Here is a 19543-nt window from a genome sequence, read left to right on the forward strand (position 1 = left end):
GGAGGTGTGTGTGTGATACACAGCTCATATCCCATCGGAGGTGTGTGTGTGATACACAGCTCCTATCCCATCGGAGGTGTGTGTGTGATACACAGCTCCTATCCCATCGGAGGTGTGTGTGTGATACACAGCACGTATCCCATCGGAGGTGTGTGTGTGATACACAGCACATATCCCATCGGAGGTGTGTGTGATACACAGAACGTATCCCATCGGAGGTGTGTGTGATACACAGAACGTATCCCATCGGAGGTGTGTGTGTGATACACAGCACATATCCCATCGGAGGTGTGTGTGATACACAGAACGTATCCCATCGGAGGTGTGTGTGATACACAGAACGTATCCCATCGGAGGTGTGTGTGATACACAGAACGTATCCCATCGGAGGTGTGTGTGATACACAGAACGTATCCCAGCGGAGGTGTGTGTGATACACAGCACGTATCCCAGCGGAGTTGTGTGAGATACACAGAACGTATCCCATCGGAGGTGTGTGTGATACACAGAACGTATCCCAGCGGAGGTGTGTGTGATACACAGAACGTATCCCAGCGGAGGTGTGTGTGATACACAGCACGTATCCCATCGGAGGTGTGTGAGATACACAGAACGTATCCCATCGGAGGTGTGTGTGTGATACACAGCACGTATCCCATCGGAGGTGTGTGTGATACACAGCACGTATCCCATCGGAGGTGTGTGTGATACACAGCTCCTATCCCATCGGAGGTGTGTGTGATACACAGCACGTATCCCATCGGAGGTGTGTGTGATACACAGCACGTATCCCAGCGGAGGTGTGTGTGTGATACACAGCTCCTATCCCAGCGGAGGTGTGTGTGTGATACACAGAACGTATCCCAGCGGAGGTGTGTGTGTGATACACAGCACGTATCCCAGCGGAGGTGTGTGTGTGATACACAGCTCCTATCCCATCGGAGGTGTGTGTGTGATACACAGCTCCTATCCCATCGGAGGTGTGTGTGTGATACACAGCTCCTATCCCATCGGAGGTGTGTGTGTGATACACAGCTCATATCCCATCGGAGGTGTGTGTGTGATACACAGCTCCTATCCCATCGGAGGTGTGTGTGTGATACACAGCTCCTATCCCATCGGAGGTGTGTGTGTGATACACAGCTCATATCCCATCGGAGGTGTGTGTGTGATACACAGAACGTATCCCAGCGGAGGTGTGTGTGTGATACACAGCACGTATCCCAGCGGAGGTGTGTGTGTGATACACAGCACGTATCCCAGCGGAGGTGTGTGTGTGATACACAGCACGTATCCCATCGGAGGTGTGTGTGATACACAGCACGTATCCCAGCGGAGGTGTGTGTGTGATACACAGAACGTATCCCAGCGGAGGTGTGTGTGTGATACACAGCACGTATCCCAGCGGAGGTGTGTGTGTGATACACAGCACGTATCCCAGCGGAGGTGTGTGTGTGATACACAGCTCATATCCCATCGGAGGTGTGTGTGATACACAGCACGTATCCCATCGGAGGTGTGTGTGTGATACACAGAACGTATCCCAGCGGAGGTGTGTGTGTGATACACAGCTCCTATCCCATCGGAGGTGTGTGTGTGATACACAGCACGTATCCCAGCGGAGGTGTGTGTGTGATACACAGCTCATATCCCATCGGAGTTGTGTGTGATACACAGAACGTATCCCATCGGAGGTGTGTGTGTGATACACAGCACGTATCCCAGCGGAGGTGTGTGTGATACACAGCTCATATCCCATCGGAGGTGTGTGTGTGATACACAGCACGTATCCCATCGGAGGTGTGTGTGTGATACACAGCTCCTATCCCAGCGGAGGTGTGTGTGTGATACACAGAACGTATCCCAGCGGAGGTGTGTGTGTGATACACAGCACGTATCCCAGCGGAGGTGTGTGTGTGATACACAGAACGTATCCCAGCGGAGGTGTGTGTGTGATACACAGAACGTATCCCAGCGGAGGTGTGTGTGTGATACACAGCACGTATCCCAGCGGAGGTGTGTGTGTGATACACAGCACGTATCCCATCGGAGGTGTGTGTGTGATACACAGAACGTATCCCAGCGGAGGTGTGTGTGTGATACACAGCACGTATCCCAGCGGAGGTGTGTGTGTGATACACAGCTCATATCCCATCGGAGGTGTGTGTGTGATACACAGCTCATATCCCAGCGGAGGTGTGTGTGTGATACACAGCACGTATCCCATCGGAGGTGTGTGTGATACACAGAACGTATACCATCGGAGGTGTGTGTGTGATACACAGCACGGATCCCATCGGAGGTGTGTGTGTGATACACAGAACGTATCCCATCGGAGGTGTGTGTGTGATACACAGCACGTATCCCAGCGGAGGTGTGTGTGATACACAGAACGTATCCCATCGGAGGTGTGTGTGATACACAGCACGTGTCCCATCGGAGGTGTGTGTGTGATACACAGAACGTATCCCATCGGAGGTGTGTGTGTGATACACAGCACGTATCCCAGCGGAGGTGTGTGTGATACACAGCTCATATCCCATCGGAGGTGTGTGTGTGATACACAGCACGTATCCCATCGGAGGTGTGTGTGTGATACACAGAACGTATCCCAGCGGAGGTGTGTGTGTGATACACAGCACGTATCCCAGCGGAGGTGTGTGTGATACACAGCACGTATCCCAGCGGAGGTGTGTGTGTGATACACAGCACGTATCCCATCGGAGGTGTGTGTGTGATACACAGCTCCTATCCCATCGGAGGTGTGTGTGATACACAGCACGTATCCCAGCGGAGGTGTGTGTGTGATACACAGCTCCTATCCCAGCGGAGGTGTGTGTGTGATACACAGCTCCTATCCCATCGGAGGTGTGTGTGATACACAGCACGTATCCCAGCGGAGGTGTGTGTGTGATACACAGCTCCTATCCCAGCGGAGGTGTGTGTGTGATACACAGCTCATATCCCATCGGAGGTGTGTGTGATACACAGCACATATCCCAGCAGAGGTGTGTGTGTGATACACAGCTCCTATCCCAGCGGAGGTGTGTGTGTGATACACAGCTCATATCCCATCGGAGGTGTGTGTGATACACAGCACATATCCCAGCGTAGTTGTGTGTGTGATACACAGCACATATCCCAGCGGAGGTGTGTGTGATACACAGAACGTATCCCAGCGGAGGTGTGTGTGTGATACACAGCACGGATCCCGTGTGTGTGATACACAGAACGTATCCCAGCGGAGTTGTGTGTGATACACAGCACATATCCCATCGGAGGTGTGTGTGTGATACACAGCATGGATCCCAGCGGAGTTGTGTGAGATACACAGAACGTATCCCATCGGAGTTGTGTGAGATACACAGAACGTATCCCATCGGAGTTGTGTGTGAGATACACAGCACGTATCCCATCGGAGTTGTGTGAGATACACAGAACGTATCCCATCGGAGTTGTGTGTGTGATACACAGCACGTATCCCAGCGGAGGTGTGTGTGTGATACACAGCACGTATCCCATCGGAGGTGTGTGTGTGATACACAGAACGTATCCCAGCGGAGTTGTGTGTGTGATACACAGCACGTATCCCAGCGGAGGTGTGTGTGTGATACACAGCACATATCCCATCGGAGGTGTGTGTGTGATACACAGCACATATCCCATCGGAGGTGTGTGTGTGATACACAGCACATATCCCATCGGAGTTGTGTGTGTGATACACAGAACGTATCCCATCGGAGGTGTGTGTGTGATACACAGCACGTATCCCAGCGGAGGTGTGTGTGATACACAGCACATATCCCAGCGGAGGTGTGTGTGTGATACACAGCACGTATCCCAGCGGAGGTGTGTGTGTGATACACAGCACGTATCCCATCGGAGGTGTGTGTGTGATACACAGCACGTATCCCATCGGAGGTGTGTGTGTGATACACAGCACGTATCCCATCGGAGGTGTGTGTGTGATACACAGCACGTATCCCATCGGAGGTGTGTGTGTGATACACAGAACGTATCCCATCGGAGGTGTGTGTGTGATACACAGCACGTATCCCATCGGAGGTGTGTGTGTGATACACAGAACGTATCCCATCGGAGTTGTGTGTGTGATACACAGCACGTATCCCATCGGAGGTGTGTGTGTGATACACAGAACGTATCCCATCGGAGGTGTGTGTGTGATACACAGCACATATCCCATCGGAGTTGTGTGTGTGATACACAGCACGTATCCCATCGGAGGTGTGTGTGTGATACACAGAACGTATCCCATCGGAGGTGTGTGTGTGTGATACAGAGCACGGATCCCAGCGGAGGTGTGTGTGTGATACACAGCACGGATCCCAGCGGAGTTGTGTGTGTGATACACAGCACATATCCCAGCAGAGGTGTGTGTGTGATACACAGCACGGATCCCAGCGGAGTTGTGTGTGTGATACACAGAACGTATCCCATCGGAGTTGTGTGAGATACACAGAACGTATCCCATTGGAGTTGTGTGAGATACACAGAACGTATCCCATCGGAGTTGTGTGAGATACACAGCACGTATCCCATCGGAGTTGTGTGTGTGATACACAGAACGTATCCCAGCGGAGTTGTGTGTGTGATACACAGCACGTATCCCAGCGGAGGTGTGTGTGATACACAGCACATATCCCAGCGTAGTTGTGTGTGTGATACACAGAACGTATCCCAGCGGAGGTGTGTGTGTGATACACAGCTCATATCCCAGCGTAGTTGTGTGTGTGATACACAGAACGTATCCCAGCGGAGTTGTGTGTGTGATACACAGCACATATCCCAGCGTAGTTGTGTGTGTGATACACAGCACGTATCCCAGCGGAGTTGTGTGTGTGATACACAGCACGTATCCCAGCGGAGGTGTGTGTGTGATACACAGCACGTATCCCAGCGTAGTTGTGTGTGTGTGATACACAGAACGTATCCCAGCGGAGTTGTGTGTGTGATACACAGCACATATCCCAGCGTAGTTGTGTGTGTGATACACAGAACGTATCCCAGCGTAGTTGTGTGTGTGATACACAGAACGTATCCCAGCGGAGTTGTGTGTGTGATACACAGAACGTATCCCATCGGAGGTGTGTGTGTGATACACAGCACGGATCCCAGCGGAGTTGTGTGAGATACACAGTACAAATTCCAGTGGAGGTGTGTGTGTGTGATACACAGCACATATCCCAGCGGAGTTGTGTGTGTATGTGATACACAGTGCAAATCCCAGCGGAGTTGTGTGTGTATGTGATACACAGCACATATCCCAGCGTAGTTGTGTGTGTATGTGATACACAGTACAAATCCCAGCATAGTTGTGTGTGTATGTGATACACAGTACAAATCCCAGCGGAGTTGTGTGTGTGATAAACAGCACATATCCCAGCAGAGTGTGTGTGTGTGTGTGTGTGTGTGTGTGATAAACAGCACATATCCCAGCAGAGTGTGTGTGTGTGAGATACACAGTACAAATCCCAGCGGAGTTGTGTGTGTGATACACAGCACATATCCCAGCGTAGTTGTGTGTGTATGTGATACACAGTGCAAATCCCAGCGGAGTTGTGTGTGTGATAAACAGCACATATCCCAGCAGAGTGTGTGTGTGTGTGTGTGTGTGTGTGTGTGTGTGTGTGAGATACAGTACAAATCCCAGCGGAGTTGTGTGTGTGTGTGATACATAGCACAAATCTTTGCCTAGAGTGTACACATTGTTTTATAAATAAAATGATGCTTTTGTGTTACCAGAAGTTTCCAACTTTGTCATTAGGTTTTAAAAGCCCTTCCTAGCCTGCGCTATTATCACAGCATTCAGTGGCCCAGCAAGTTCTCCACGGATGAAATGATCGTACATTACGAAGAACTCTTGTCCGTACATATAGTGTGATAGGTATCGCCGGGTACGCTGCATCTGCACTTCGAGGAAAATACAATTACTAGAACCTTGAGCTAGAGGAAGAGCCAACGCATTTCGTATTCATATGTACTAAGTGCACGGGCTATTTTCATCATTCAGTGGTTATGCCTATTATACCGTTTGTTCTGGGTGGACTGTATAGAACAGGAGAGGCCAACTCCTCAAGGGCCACCAACATGTCCGGTTTTCAGGGTATCCCTGCTTCAGCACAGGTGGCTCAATCAAGACTGAGCCACCTGTGCTGAAGCAGGGACTGATTGAGCCACCTGTTCTGAAGCGGGGATATCCTGAACACCTGACCTGTTGGAGGCCCTTGAGGACTGGCGTTGGCCGCCCCTGGAGTAGAACAAACCGCTCTTCGATGCAGAATAAATGCGTTATCCAGTGTACCAAAGGCACAAGTATCACTGCTACTTTGCTGCGGTTACCCTGCTATCTCAGTCTCCTCTTCTCCTCTTCTCCTGGTAGTATAAAACGCTAAATTGCCGACCGATCGGCGAAGACTTGGGGGGGTTCACTAAATGGCTGCAGAGGGATTTTCTGCAGTCAGTGTGACTTTGTATATTGTTGCTATAGAAACAAATAAAATGCTTGTTACATTATAATACGTTAAAAATGCAATTCAGAGTTGTTTATAAAAATGCTCCAAGTATTGTCTCATCGTAAAGAACTGATTTATTTAAATAAATAAAACATACTCGTAGGATATTGCTTGGTCTGCAGCTTTAAGCTGCTCTTATTAGCGGGGATCCATTAGGCTAAAATTAGATCCGCTTGCATTGTAAATATGGCTGGGATCCTTATTGCAGAATAGATTTACAACTAGATTCAGTGGTCTGCTTTAGTTTTTGTAGCAGGTGTGTCAAATTCCAAAATATTGCATGTTAACCTTTACAGCGGCCTCATGGCGGACCTCGTGCGTCACCCGCCCTCGTTAAAGGAGCGATCGTCCCCTTTTATTTGTAACATTTAATTTTGTTGAGAGATCTGTTCTGTTTTTATTTTTAGAGCACGATGCTCTTTTCAGGAGAATGTTAAGGAATCTTAAGTGGCGGGAGGTAAAAATGGCGCCCATCCCGGAGCCCAGTGCAGTGTAAAGATTACCATGGTAACCTCAGAAACTAGAGATTAAGAGAATCGGGACTTCTTTTTTTTTTAATACACAAAAGAGAAGGATTTGCCAACGGTTACACAGAACTTGTATTCAATCTAGAAGTAGGGGTATGACCAGGGATATCACATACAGTAAATAACACGCGGGTTCTTAAAACAGCAAATCACACTTATTGCCAACTTTAATAACTCTGTGCCCAGGACATACCTGACGAGAGGTAACTCTCACTGTATTACTTCCTGGTAACACATTTTATAAATAAATAAATAATATTTAGCATGTTATTTCTTCTTGCCCTTTACAGCACAGTTTTAATCCAATGCTTCATTCAGGAGATACAAGCGCCCTGATATATAAAGTTTACCTGAGCCCAGTGCAAGATATACAGTACTATAGGAGTGTGACTCATACCGGCTTATAGGGGATTTCTGCTTTATTCCCTTCACACCTCCTTCCGCTCTCTGCCCCCCATGCCGCTCTCCGCTCCCTCCTTCCGCTCTCTGCCGCTCCCCCCTGCCATTTTCTGCAGCTCCCCCCACCGCTCTCCGCCCCCCCGCAGGGGTGGCCCCTGCCGCTCTCTGCCAGCCCCTGCTGCTCTCCGCCCCCCCCGCCGCTCTCTGCCCCCGTGCCGCTCTCTGCCCCCCCTGCTGCTCTTTGCCAGCCCCTGCCGCTCTCCACCCCCCCGCCACTCTCTGCCCCCTCCCCTGCTGCTCTCTGCCCCCCCCTGCTGCTCTCTGCCCCCCCTGCCGCTCTCTGCCCCCCTGCCACTCTCTGTCCCCCCTGCCGCTCTCTGCCCCCCCTGCCGCTCTCTGCCCCTCCGTGCCGCTCTCTGCCCCCCCCCCTGCCGCTCTCTGCCCCCCCCCCCCTGCCGTACTCCAGTCAGTGCGCCCAAACCTGATTTGATGATGTGATAGTGAAGCTGGATCGGGGGCGCTGTGGCCGGTTTGCGGGGTGACTGTCACCTCTGCACTGCAAAACACAGCTGCCAGGTGTGAATTTTTAGGCGCCTGAGCACCCGGGACATTTCCATCCCGGCCCTAATAATACTAGCATCTGGGGTTGCCTCATTTCTTCCACATCTCCGCGAGCACGCGGGTTTTGGTACTGGCTTCACAGTGCAGTAGAGGCTCCTGGCAGTGACGGGGTTAATGATTTGACCAGCGCAGAGGACGCAGGGCGTTCTCACCCTGGACTTAGAATGCTGCATCCAGGCGAGTGTTCTATGTGTAATTAGCAGAGCGCACCTTAGCTGTGAGGAATCTATCCCTCCCGGCACAAATCCTATAAATAAGCAGGTTTCAGAACAAATAACAAGCGCAGGTCACTGTGTGGGCTGCAGAGCAAAGGAACACAATGGAGAAAGCAGTGTTTCCTAGCTTTTGTGCATATAATGGGTATAGTGTGTGTGTGTGTGTGTGTGTGTGTGTGTACACGCGCGCGCATATACACAATGAGTAGGTCTTTGTTTGCGAGCATGTTAAAGCTGCAGAACAATATCCTACATTTTTTTAATAAATTAGTTCTGTATTATGAGAAAATACTTGTAGAATTTTTTTTTTAAATCAACTCTAAATGACATTTTTAATGTATTATAATGTAACCAGATTTTTTGTTTCTATAGCAACCATTTACAATGTCACATCCTCTTCTGAAACGGGCTCTGGCACACCCCTTTTTGAGCCCTGCCCTCTCTCTAGCAGTGCATCAATTGTATCTAGCGACTGCCTGGTCACATGATCTTCCCCACAGAACTTTGCACCTTTGGTCCTCTTCTCCTGCACTGACAACCATTTAGTGAACCCCTGAGCCAAATCTTCGCTGATCGATCACAGGAGAACGGACCGATCGGCAACTTGGCTACTTACTTAGCATCGTGTGGATTGTATAGATGCCCATATTAAAGGGGGGGGGGTGCGGGGGTGGGGGGTTTAAACGGCAGCTTGGACTGCTACTTTAACAAAACATTTACGAGAATGACACATCAACCATTAGATTACATAAGGACGCGCACAAGATAACGATCAGCAAGAGAGTACGAAAAGCTTTTCACAGCAACGCTTGAAGAGTTGTTCGTGACATTAAATTAGGAAGAAAGAGGAATCAAAATAAAAAGTGAATACTTGAGCCACCTACGGTTTGCAGATGACCTTGTTATATTTCCTACAACTCTCAATGTATTACTTCCCGGTAAAACATTTTATAAATAAATAAATACAAGTCCAGAAACCCTCCAGCAACAAAATTGGAGAACTCGCCGAAGAAAGTAAGAAGGTGGTGCTCTATATGAACCAAAGTGATGGTCCTCCAGCAAGACCAAAGTGATGGTCCTCCAGCAAGACCAAAGTGATGGTCCTCCAGCAAGACCAAAGTGATGGTCCTCCAGCAAGACCAAAGTGATGGTCCTCCAGCAAGACCAAAGTGATGGTCCTCCAGCAAGACCAAAGTGATGGTCCTCCATCAAGACCAAAGTGATGGTCCTCCAGCAAGACCAAAGTGATGGTCCTCCAGCAAGACCAAAGTGATGGTCCTCCAGCAAGACCAAAGTGATGGTCCTCCAGCAAGACCAAAGTGATGGTCCTCCAGCAAGACCAAAGTGATGGTCCTCCAGCAAGACCAAAGTGATGGTCCTCCAGCAAGATCCAAAGTGATGGTCCTCCAGCAAGACCAAAGTGATGGTCCTCCAGCAAGACCAAAGTGATGGTCCTCCAGCAAGACCAAAGTGATGGTCCTCCAACAAGACCAAAGTGATGGTCCTCCAGCAAGACCAAAGTGATGGTCCTCCAGCAAGACCAAAGTGATGGTCCTCCAGCAAGACCAAAGTGATGGTCCTCCAGCAAGACCAAAGTGATGGTCCTCCAGCAAGACCAAAGTGATGGTCCTCCAGCAAGACCAAAGTGATGGTCCTCCAGCAAGACCAAAGTGATGGTCCTCCAGCAAGACCAAAGTGATGGTCCTCCAGCAAGACCAAAGTGATGGTCCTCCAGCAAGACCAAAGTGGTGGTCTTCCAGTAGAAGAAGAAAGGCACAATAGCAAATGCCAAAACCCAAATACAGCGTGTAACTATTTCATTAGGATGTGAAACCTTTCAGGCCTAAATGAACAAAGTTGGTTTTAAATGATGAACCAACCATTACAAATTGACAGTGTTCCGTGGCCGAGTGCTTTCATGCTATTTTAGCTTCAATACATTTGTCCGCGTTGGATGGCAGCATTGGCAGAGCGTTCTCCTCCCATGTACGGACTGTTGGCATCAGAAGGGGGTGTAACGTTTGCTTCCTGTGCTTTCTAGCTCCTGCCCTGGAGAGGAGATTGCCAGACGGAGTGCGGCAAAGGGGAGTACAGTACCGAAGAGGGCCAGTGTGTGCCATGTGCAGAATGCCGCCCGGGGGAGGAACCAGACAGGGTAAGACCCTGACACCCGGCATAGTTTGTCCTGATGCCAATGATACAATATATAAGGGAATCTGTGGCAGCAAAGGGGTTAATTTAGCATTTCTACCACATCAGACAACTGTTCTTTATTTAATAATGCCTTTTTAATTTGAAGTTTGTATCCCAATTCCATGAGGGTTGGGGACTTTGCCTGTGCAATGTCCTGCCTTTCCTACAGCAACTCAAGGGAGAAGCTACAATGAACCCCTTAAACATGTCACTGCTGTGGTCTTGTAGAGGCTAGGGCTCGGCCATGTTTGCTAAGCAGTGTTCTAGCATGAAGTAACTTCTGGCGCTTGCGGACACCTTGCAACCCATTGAAGTCAATATGCTGTGTGGTGTGTTACATAGTAGTTACATAGTTACATGTTAGTTACATAGTTACATAGTAGATGAGGTTGAAAAAAGACATACGTCCATCAAGTTCAGCATATGCTAAGTTTAGACGGCAGATACTTTATCCTATATCCGTACTTATAGTATATTGATGCAGGGGAAGGCACACGGGTTACAGTGACAGGAAGGGTCTCTTTACCATATAAATGTAAGTCTTGTACATCTCGTTCTCCCTTTGTGACAGATATGTGGCTTTGGGGCAGGCTCGGGAGTCACCTGTCGGACCTGCGCCCCTGGGACGTTCTCTAGCAGCTTTGCCACGTCGCCCTGCATCGCGCACACGCAGTGTGAGAAGCGCCGGAGGGTCCAGCTGAGTCCCGGCTCTCAAACAACAGATGCACAGTGCGGAGACTGTCTGTCTGGGTATGTGGAGCTCTGGGTTTCAGTTTGGATGCGTGGAAGTCCCCCTCTGGTGCAGAAGGGGCTACGGATATTGCCCTGCTTGGTGTAAATGTTTAACCCTTCGGCCGTGTCCATAGATGGACAGGCCGTGCTGAGGCGTGCGGACGCTCCGCGCTGAGCCCCTGCATCCTCAATGAGGAAGCCTTGAGAGGGGGCTCACGCGAGCGTCCGCAGGCGTGCGGAGGAGTTGGAGGTTTCAGCCGAGCGCCAAGCTGTTTTTCAGCGCGCTGTCGGCTGAAACCCTCCAATGAGAGTGGGGCTGCGTCAACGTCACGGCGCCGTGACGTCGGCGCCGTGACGTCGACGTCAGTGCGTCGCGGGCGATTGGCCCAGCGACGTCACTGCCCCGCCTCCCTACAGTCTTCCCCAACCTCCGATCGCGGACGCTGGCTCGCCTGTATGGGCATGAAATCGCCCAGCTTCTGCAGGCTCGCCTCAGCGTCCGCTCGCCTCAGCACGGCTCCCCCCCTCCATGGCCCGGGCCTTCACCAGCTTCACACATAAGCCCAACACATACATAACATAACAATGCAGTGAAAGTGCTCTGCGTCAGTCATAAACCAGAATAAATTGCTATGCTTAGCACTGCTTTTATATGTAAAAGCAATAAGTGTAACCCCGCTAATATTGGCATGGAGCACACTTCTCTACGATGCTCGGCCCTAGTATTTGCGGTGGAGTGCAAATTGCAGAGGGGATAATACTGTGTTTCTTTATTTTACCTTGTCAGGTTTTTCTCACCTGTGGCAAAGAGCAGCAGCGCTAGCACCTGCTTTCCATGTTGGTTATCACCCAAGGACACAGCACCATGTGAAGGTAAAATGTCACAGGGGAAACACCTCTGCATACCGAAACAGGTTCTTTCAACAATGGTTCCAAAATATGCGTGCCAACGGCCCCACCTATCGGGTTTGGGTTATATCCAGTTCATAGGAGAAGGAGAACCGCTACATGCAGCTAAATACGTTTATGGGACTGGAATGTTGGTTACGATCATTTTTGACCTTGAAGAAGGTGGGACAATAACATCGGCAGAGATAGCCACCGGCTTATAGTTCTTCATTATTCTCCAGCATAGAAGGGATTTCGATGACCGTAACACTGTTACTGAAACCATTAGAAATGGCCGGGGCCATTTTAAGACCTTCGTAGGCCCTTTTATTTCTGGAGGCCGGTGTGTCTGATATTTTTACTCATTTTTATGCTAATTTCATCGTTTGCTTGTTCTTTCGATACTAGCGATATTTGGCATCGATACTTTTGTTTCGATATTTAAAGGTATCGATACTTCAAAGGCATTTTAAATTAAAATTGCTAGGTATTTTTTCAAGTGAAATATTGTAGGCCCTAAAAGGTTCGTAGGCCCTAGGCACTATGCCTAGTCGGCCTAATGTATAAAGCGGTCCTGGACATGGCTCCTGGTCACTTGTGAGATGTTCTTCTAGCCCAGGTTTTCAGACTGGGCTCGTCCCCTGTGGGTTCTGCATTCTGATTTCAACCTCCCATCTTACTTTTGGTCGTCGTCTTGGTCTTTTAATCTCTAGGAATCCAGTTGAGTACCATCTTTGTTCAACGATGGTCATTTCTTCTTGCGATATGTCCAGCCCACTGCCATTTTAATTTCTTCACCCGTGTGATGATGTCACTGACTTTTTTTTGTTTGTTTTCAACCCCATTCACTCCTTTTCCCTGTCTCTTTGGGTAATACCCAGCATGCATCTCCCCATACGTTTGTATTGTCCAAAGTTTTTGAATTATCTTCACATTTATAGCCCCAAGTTTCACATCCATATAGGAGCACGGGCAGGATACACTAGTCGAAGACTTTCCTCTTGAGGCCCAGTGGATGGTTCCCTTGAAATATTGTCGTGTGTATATATTTATAAATATCATTGACATACACTTCTGGCCCTCATCATAAATGTATCTTTCATCCGGCCCCTTTCAAGACTAGTTGAAGAGCTCTGCACTAGAGACGATGGAGAATTTATATTTATAACGTCTCTTTCTGTATCTAAAGCATAAATATGGTATATTTTTATCCAAAGCGCTTGGCCAACGTGCAATACATTTAGGTGTTTTTTCTTTAGTCTGGTGCACAGTGCCACTACATTATTTTAAAGCCCATTCCCCCACTGCCTATGCTAAAACCACAACCACTTCATAGCACAGCACCTCCTTTTTCATGCTCCTACTGCATTTCATACCATGATTCCGGAATGTCACCCCAGAGAGATCTGCTCGTAATTCTTCTTTTTTCTTGATGCCAAAATAAATGACTGCTTCCTGCCAAGTAAATAATCTCTTGTTGCTGCACAACGATAAGAAAATACATCCTCACCTTGTTTCTATCTTAAATACTACTTTGATCCAGATGACTACAAGTACTAGGTGAATGAGTCACAGTACGGTTGAGTTACAATAAAGACAAACCGCAGTAATAATAATTAATAGTAATAATAATTTGTTATTGTACAGCGCTTCTAGTTTTACGTAGCGCTTTACAGAGACATTTTGTAGGCACAGGTCCCTGCCCCGTGGAGCTTACTATCTATGTTTTCAGTGCCTGAGGCACAGGGAGATAAAGTGACTTGCCCAAGGACACCGGGAATTGAACCAGGCTCCCCTGTGCCAGTCAGTGTCTTTACTCACTGAGCCGCTCCTTCTCCAAGTACTGTACGTCCTTCCGGGCAAAACAGCCACGGTGTTTTGGGAAACTTGCGTTGCTGCGATAGATATTGTCCTTGGCAGGGAATGTGATGAGTAAATGAAGCTTTGGAGTGCCTTTGCTGGCCCCTCTGGCCGTGATGTGTGTGTGTGTGTGTGTGTCTGTGTGTGTGTGTGTGTGTGTGTGTGTGTGTGTACGCGCGCGTACGGTTACTCCGAGACGATGAACTTCCTGGGAGGTCAGCCAACTTGTACGTTTGATTTGCATGTTGGAAATGTGCTTTCTTTGTAATCCTGATGAGCACCAGCAGTGGGAAGCCGGAAGTCTTTCCCCCGCTCCCATGTAAGCCCGGAGACTTCCTGCTCTATCACGTTGCTGCATTACCGCACACACGTTAGGGGCGGGGCAAATCATGTGGTGCATCCCGCACCGGGAACGTTTAACCGCTTCAGTGCTGGAGGAATCGGATGGGGGCAAAAAACAGCCTCTGCAGGGGTTAATATCGCTCTGTGCTCAAGGAGGGGATGTAGCACAGGGGGGCTCAACTCCAGTCCTCAAGCCCCCCCAAACAGGCCAGGTCTTCAGGATTTCCCTGCTTCAGCACAGGTGGCTCAGAAGCTCAGTCAAAGCAGGGGCTGACATCCGGGCTGAAGCAGGGGCTGACACCCGGGCTGAAGCAAGGACTGACACCTGTGCTGAAGCAGGGACAGACACCTGTGCTGAAGCAGGGACAGACACCGTGCTGAACCAGGGCTGACACTTGGGCTGAAGCAGGGACTGACACCCGTGCTGAAGCTGGGACTGATTGAGCCACCCATGCTGAAACTAGGACTGATTGAGCCTCCTGTTCTGAAGCAGGTATATCCTGAAAACCTGACCTGTTGGGGTTGAGGACTGGAGTTGGGGACCCCTGATTTAGCAGACAACCATCGGGTACTTCCGGGGAGGGGGAGATCTTCTCTGTACTTGTATATGTGGAGGAGGGCACAATCACAAGCCCTGTCATTACCACGGGATCATGAGCGCAAGAATCACTTTGGGATGAACGGCCTGTCAGCGTGCCTAGAAAATGGGCTCATGCCAACGTCCGTGTGAAATAAGGGCAAAGCTGGCGCGTAGTGGCACTCGCTGGCGTGTGCCAGCCACTGCAACGTGTGTGTATGTGTCAGCCACTGCAACGTGTGTGTATGTGTGTGTATGTGTGTATATATATATACACCATATATATAAACCATGCAGAGAGTGGGCATTCCTAAATAAATATAACTGGCATTCTGTAACTTGGCAGGTGAACGTTTCAAATGTAGTAGTAAACAAATACATCACCCAGACACGTATCCGGAGCGAATGTTACAGATATGCGCCACGCGGAGGAATACAGAGCCACGCAGGTAGGTAGTGATTACAGAAGTGTAGCAGAATCCACATAATCTAACGTTTCGATCCCCTCAAGACGCTAGGTACCTTGTGCGTGGTGCTGTATTCCTTCGCCTGCTGCATAGGGACATGTCTGTGTGTCTCTGTGTGTGTGTGTGTGTGTGTGTGTGTGTGTGTCTCTGTGTCTCTCTGTGTGTGTGTGTGTGTGTGTGTGTGTGTGTGTGTGTGTGTGTGTGTGTGTGTGTGTGTGTGTGTGTGTACGTCCCCGAGGAAGGTCACACTTTCATGACCGAAACGTTGGATACAGTGCCATGTATTACTATTGAATACAGTATTTCTGGGTTTCCCTGGCTGTGTGCTGTCTCGTTTTTCCCGGACCTCCATCTGGTAAAATTTATTTGTGTGTGTGTATATATATATATATATATATATATATAAAATGTATATTTACCAGATTGGGGTCCAGCAAAAAAAGAGACCGCACACTGCATGTAGTCTTAAGACAAAAAACTGTATTGAATCACAGGGCAGTGCAACCAACGTTTCGGTCACCTGGCTTGTTAGTCCAGTTGCACTATATATTTATTCTGCACTATATATATATGTATATATATATTTTTTTTTAATTGGGGGGGGTGTTTATATTTCTCTAGCCATTACTCCCCTGCTGTGTACAGCGCTAGGTTATGTTGGTGCTTTGCGTGTTAGTTAGGGCTCCCGTTTGGACACGCAAAGTATTTTTCTCAACACGTAAATCAGTAGTGAGTGGTTTAAAGCGGCAATCCAATATAATCAAATGTAACCATGCTAAACGCAAATATTCTTTGGCTTTTGTATCTTTGTAAATTAGATACATTTTTTTTTTTTTATTCTTGGCCACTGATTTGGGGAGTGTTTGTTCTTCATGTCGTTCTTCTGCACCAGGGCTGGCCAACTCTAGTCATCAAGGGCCACCAACAGGTCAGGTTTTCAGGATATCCCAGCTTCAGGACAGGTGGCTCAATCAGTCCCTGCTTCAGCACAGGTGGCTCAATCGGAGGCTCAGTCTTTGAGCCACCTGTGCTGAAGCCGGGATATCCTGAAAACCTGACCTGTTGCGGGGGGAGGGGGAGGGGGGTGACGCTTGAGGACACGAGTTGAGCACCCCGGGAATAAGACTGTCCCTAGAATGTATAAAACATCTCCAAAAATGGGGTGCGTTTAGAAATGTGGATAAGAAACGGTGATGCAGAGGGTTCTTAGTCACAACGGCAGTACAAATACGTTCTGAAGTAGTTGAACTTTTGCGTTTCTTCCTGTTGTGGAGACTCAGGTGGTCTCAGTACGTGGTCTCACTACGTGGTCTCAGTATGGGGTTTCAGTACGTGGTCTCAGTACGTGTCTCAGTACGTGGTCTCAGTACGTGGTAGTGGAACCGTTTGTTTTGTATTCTCTTTCATTTGTTCTTTTTCTCCCCATCAAAGAGTTTGCAGATGTGCGGGGGATCTTGGCGAGCTGCAGTACAATGGGGTTAGCAATCAGCAGAAATGCTGCAGAGGGCTCTTCAAACGTCCTTCAGAATAGTTGTCACAGCGGGAGTCTGTGTTATTGCTGGTCTAATCATAAACAGAGCATCTGTTTCCTCTGGGACTGTAACTCCTGTAGTGCTGGAGGGGCCATTAACATGATGGCAAAGCAATGAAGGGCTAATGGAGGGGTCCAGTGTAAACTGGAATTGTAGGAAAGGGAAAACACTCAAAACCAGGACTATATCCTCTAGAAATGCAATATATCATGGGGTTTTTGGTAGGGGCTGTTAAGGAGCTCAGGGAATGACAGCGATGATTTGAAAGTTGTATTGATGGAAGCGGAGCGCAAACTATCCGGCAAAGGGAAAGAAGTGAAGACCAGATTGAAAAATGATACCGAGATATCTTGTAGTTTAGAAATGCGTTTGCTTAGCAAAGTGGGACCGCATCTTGTATATTTACCTCTGGAGTAACCCTGAATAAATACATATCTTTTATTATAATAATAATAATAATAACTGTTTTCTATAGCTCCTTTCTCCCAATGGGACTCAAAGCGCGTCACAATTACAGTATAGCGCGCGCTACGCAGCACATAGGGTTATTACACAGTCCCTGTCCCGTGGAGCTTACAATCGATGTTTTGGTGCCTGAGGCACAGGGAGATAAAGAGACTTGCCCAAGGTCACACGGAGCCGACACTGGGAATTGAGTCCATGCTTTTACTCACTGAGCCTTCTCCCTTATGTTCTGTATACACCGGCCGTCTATACCTCAGTGAGAACCAGCTATAATGAGGTAATACAGGGACACGACACATTACCTGGGCGTGGTTGGTTCCTTGTTTCTGTCGACGCTGAATAGAATAGAAGTCTCATTTTACCTTTGGTGTGACCCTGAACCTGTCCTGTGGATTGGTGCTCGTCATAATAACCAGCGAGCCTGTTTTCCACCATTATCGGAACAGGTGTCCGTTTCTCCAATGGCAGCACTTCTGGTCCCACTGAATTATTTCTGTACATAAAAAATGAAATATATATATATATAGAACGCCCTCCTACTGTCTCTGTACGTTCTTCCTACCAACAAATTAGATTGTAAGCTCTTCGGAGCAGGGACTCCTCTTCCTAAATGTTACTTTTACGTCTGAGGCGCTTCTTCCCTTTATGTGTTATTTATATTATTTGTTATTTATATGATTGTCACGGATATTACTGCTGCAAAGCGCTATGTACATTAATGTCGCTATATAAATAAAGACATACATATCTACATATATATAATATATATATATATATATATATTATTAGTTGTTTGCTTCCACTAGACATTGAGTGTTGTTTCTCTATGGACAAACATTTAATCCTCCTTTTAGTCAATATCATTCCTATCCTACGTTTGCTATTTTGTATGGCAAGCTGATATTGTAGGGGAATGCATGCTAACCTTTAGGACCTCTTCTGGAACGCATAACACTGCCCAGGAAGAGACCGAACAAGTGCATACTGTATATAGCTTTGTAGTGTATTGTCTCTCGTAGTGTCTATACTTTACTTTGTATTGGGAAATCCACTGGCCGTTGGACCTATTGTGAATTCTGGCAGATCTAGTATATAGGTTTCTCAAGGGCTTACTCAACTCTGGTGGCTTGTTCTCCTCCTGTCTCAGGGGTCTCACCTCACACCAGGAGGTGCCATTTGTGTAGTCTTTTTAAGGAATAATAAATTGATTCTGTAAATATCCTATTTCCTTTTAACCACATATATAAAATATATATATATGTCATATAAATCTTTCTAAAATTCACTCCGAAGAGCTTTTTCTCAAATGTTTAATACATTTAAATACATTTTTTTTTGGTACTTATATTGTATTGCCAGTTTTTCTGATTTATTGGGGCAGATATAGAAAAGAAAAAACGGGAGGGGGGTGGGAGGGGACATCCATACATTGGGGGAGATCAGAGAGAGGGGGACATAGCAGTTGTACATTCACATTAGATAATGTATTGAATCTAACATAGTTAATATCATAGTATCCAAAATATTTTGAAGCTGGTGCATGTTGGAACCAAGGCGCCCAGGTCTCCGAAAATCGTGAGCTGGAGCTATTAGATTTGAGTTTTTTTTTAAATAAGGCATAGTAAGTACACCTCCATGTTTTTTTTAGCAATGTAATCATTGCCTTGTCTCCTGGAATCTCATGGACCATTCTGACTCTTCTGTTCTCCAGGTGTCAAGACTCTCCGCCCCCGCTCTCCAAGGACCATAGATGCTGCCACCAAACAAGACAAGATGGCACTGAACGGCACGAAAGAGGGGGTGTATGGGGACTCTAGGACAGAGTATGCAGTGCTGGCAATTGTGCCAGTCTTCTGCATGATGGGCCTTCTGGGAATCTTCTTCTGCAACCTTCTAAAGAAGAAGGGCTATCACTGCACCTCTCAGAAGGAGCTGGATGAAGAGGCGTCTCCACCAGAGAAGAATGGTGAGTTCTCGAACACAAATACACGGTCATGCCGGTGAATCTAACCAATCAGAATGCCTTAATGCGCATACATCACAATCTCCATTGTCAAAGGCATGGAATGTTCAGAAATGAAGCACGATGATTGGCTCACGCTGTTACCATAGTTAATAAGGCGCTCTTAGACTATTCCACCGTTAGGGAGAGGTGCTGCATGATAAATTCAAACACACAAACTGAGCACCTA

General features: G+C 47.9%; 1 protein-coding gene across 5 annotated transcripts in view; it reads left to right on the plus strand.

Moving 5' to 3' along the window:
• Window positions 1-19543, plus strand: part of RELT (RELT TNF receptor) — an 80785-nt gene that overhangs the window by 37267 nt on the left and 23975 nt on the right. For all 5 annotated transcript variants that reach the window (XM_075592727.1, XM_075592724.1, XM_075592729.1 and 2 more), the window contains exons 3-6: window positions 10337-10450; window positions 11060-11238; window positions 12008-12093; window positions 19063-19317. In XM_075592727.1, the coding sequence (XP_075448842.1) occupies window positions 10337-10450; window positions 11060-11238; window positions 12008-12093; window positions 19063-19317 (634 nt within the window). The remainder of the gene's footprint in view (window positions 1-10336; window positions 10451-11059; window positions 11239-12007; window positions 12094-19062; window positions 19318-19543) is intronic.

This window comes from Ascaphus truei, chromosome 3, assembly GCF_040206685.1.
Source record: "Ascaphus truei isolate aAscTru1 chromosome 3, aAscTru1.hap1, whole genome shotgun sequence".
Lineage (NCBI taxonomy): Eukaryota > Metazoa > Chordata > Amphibia > Anura > Ascaphidae > Ascaphus > Ascaphus truei.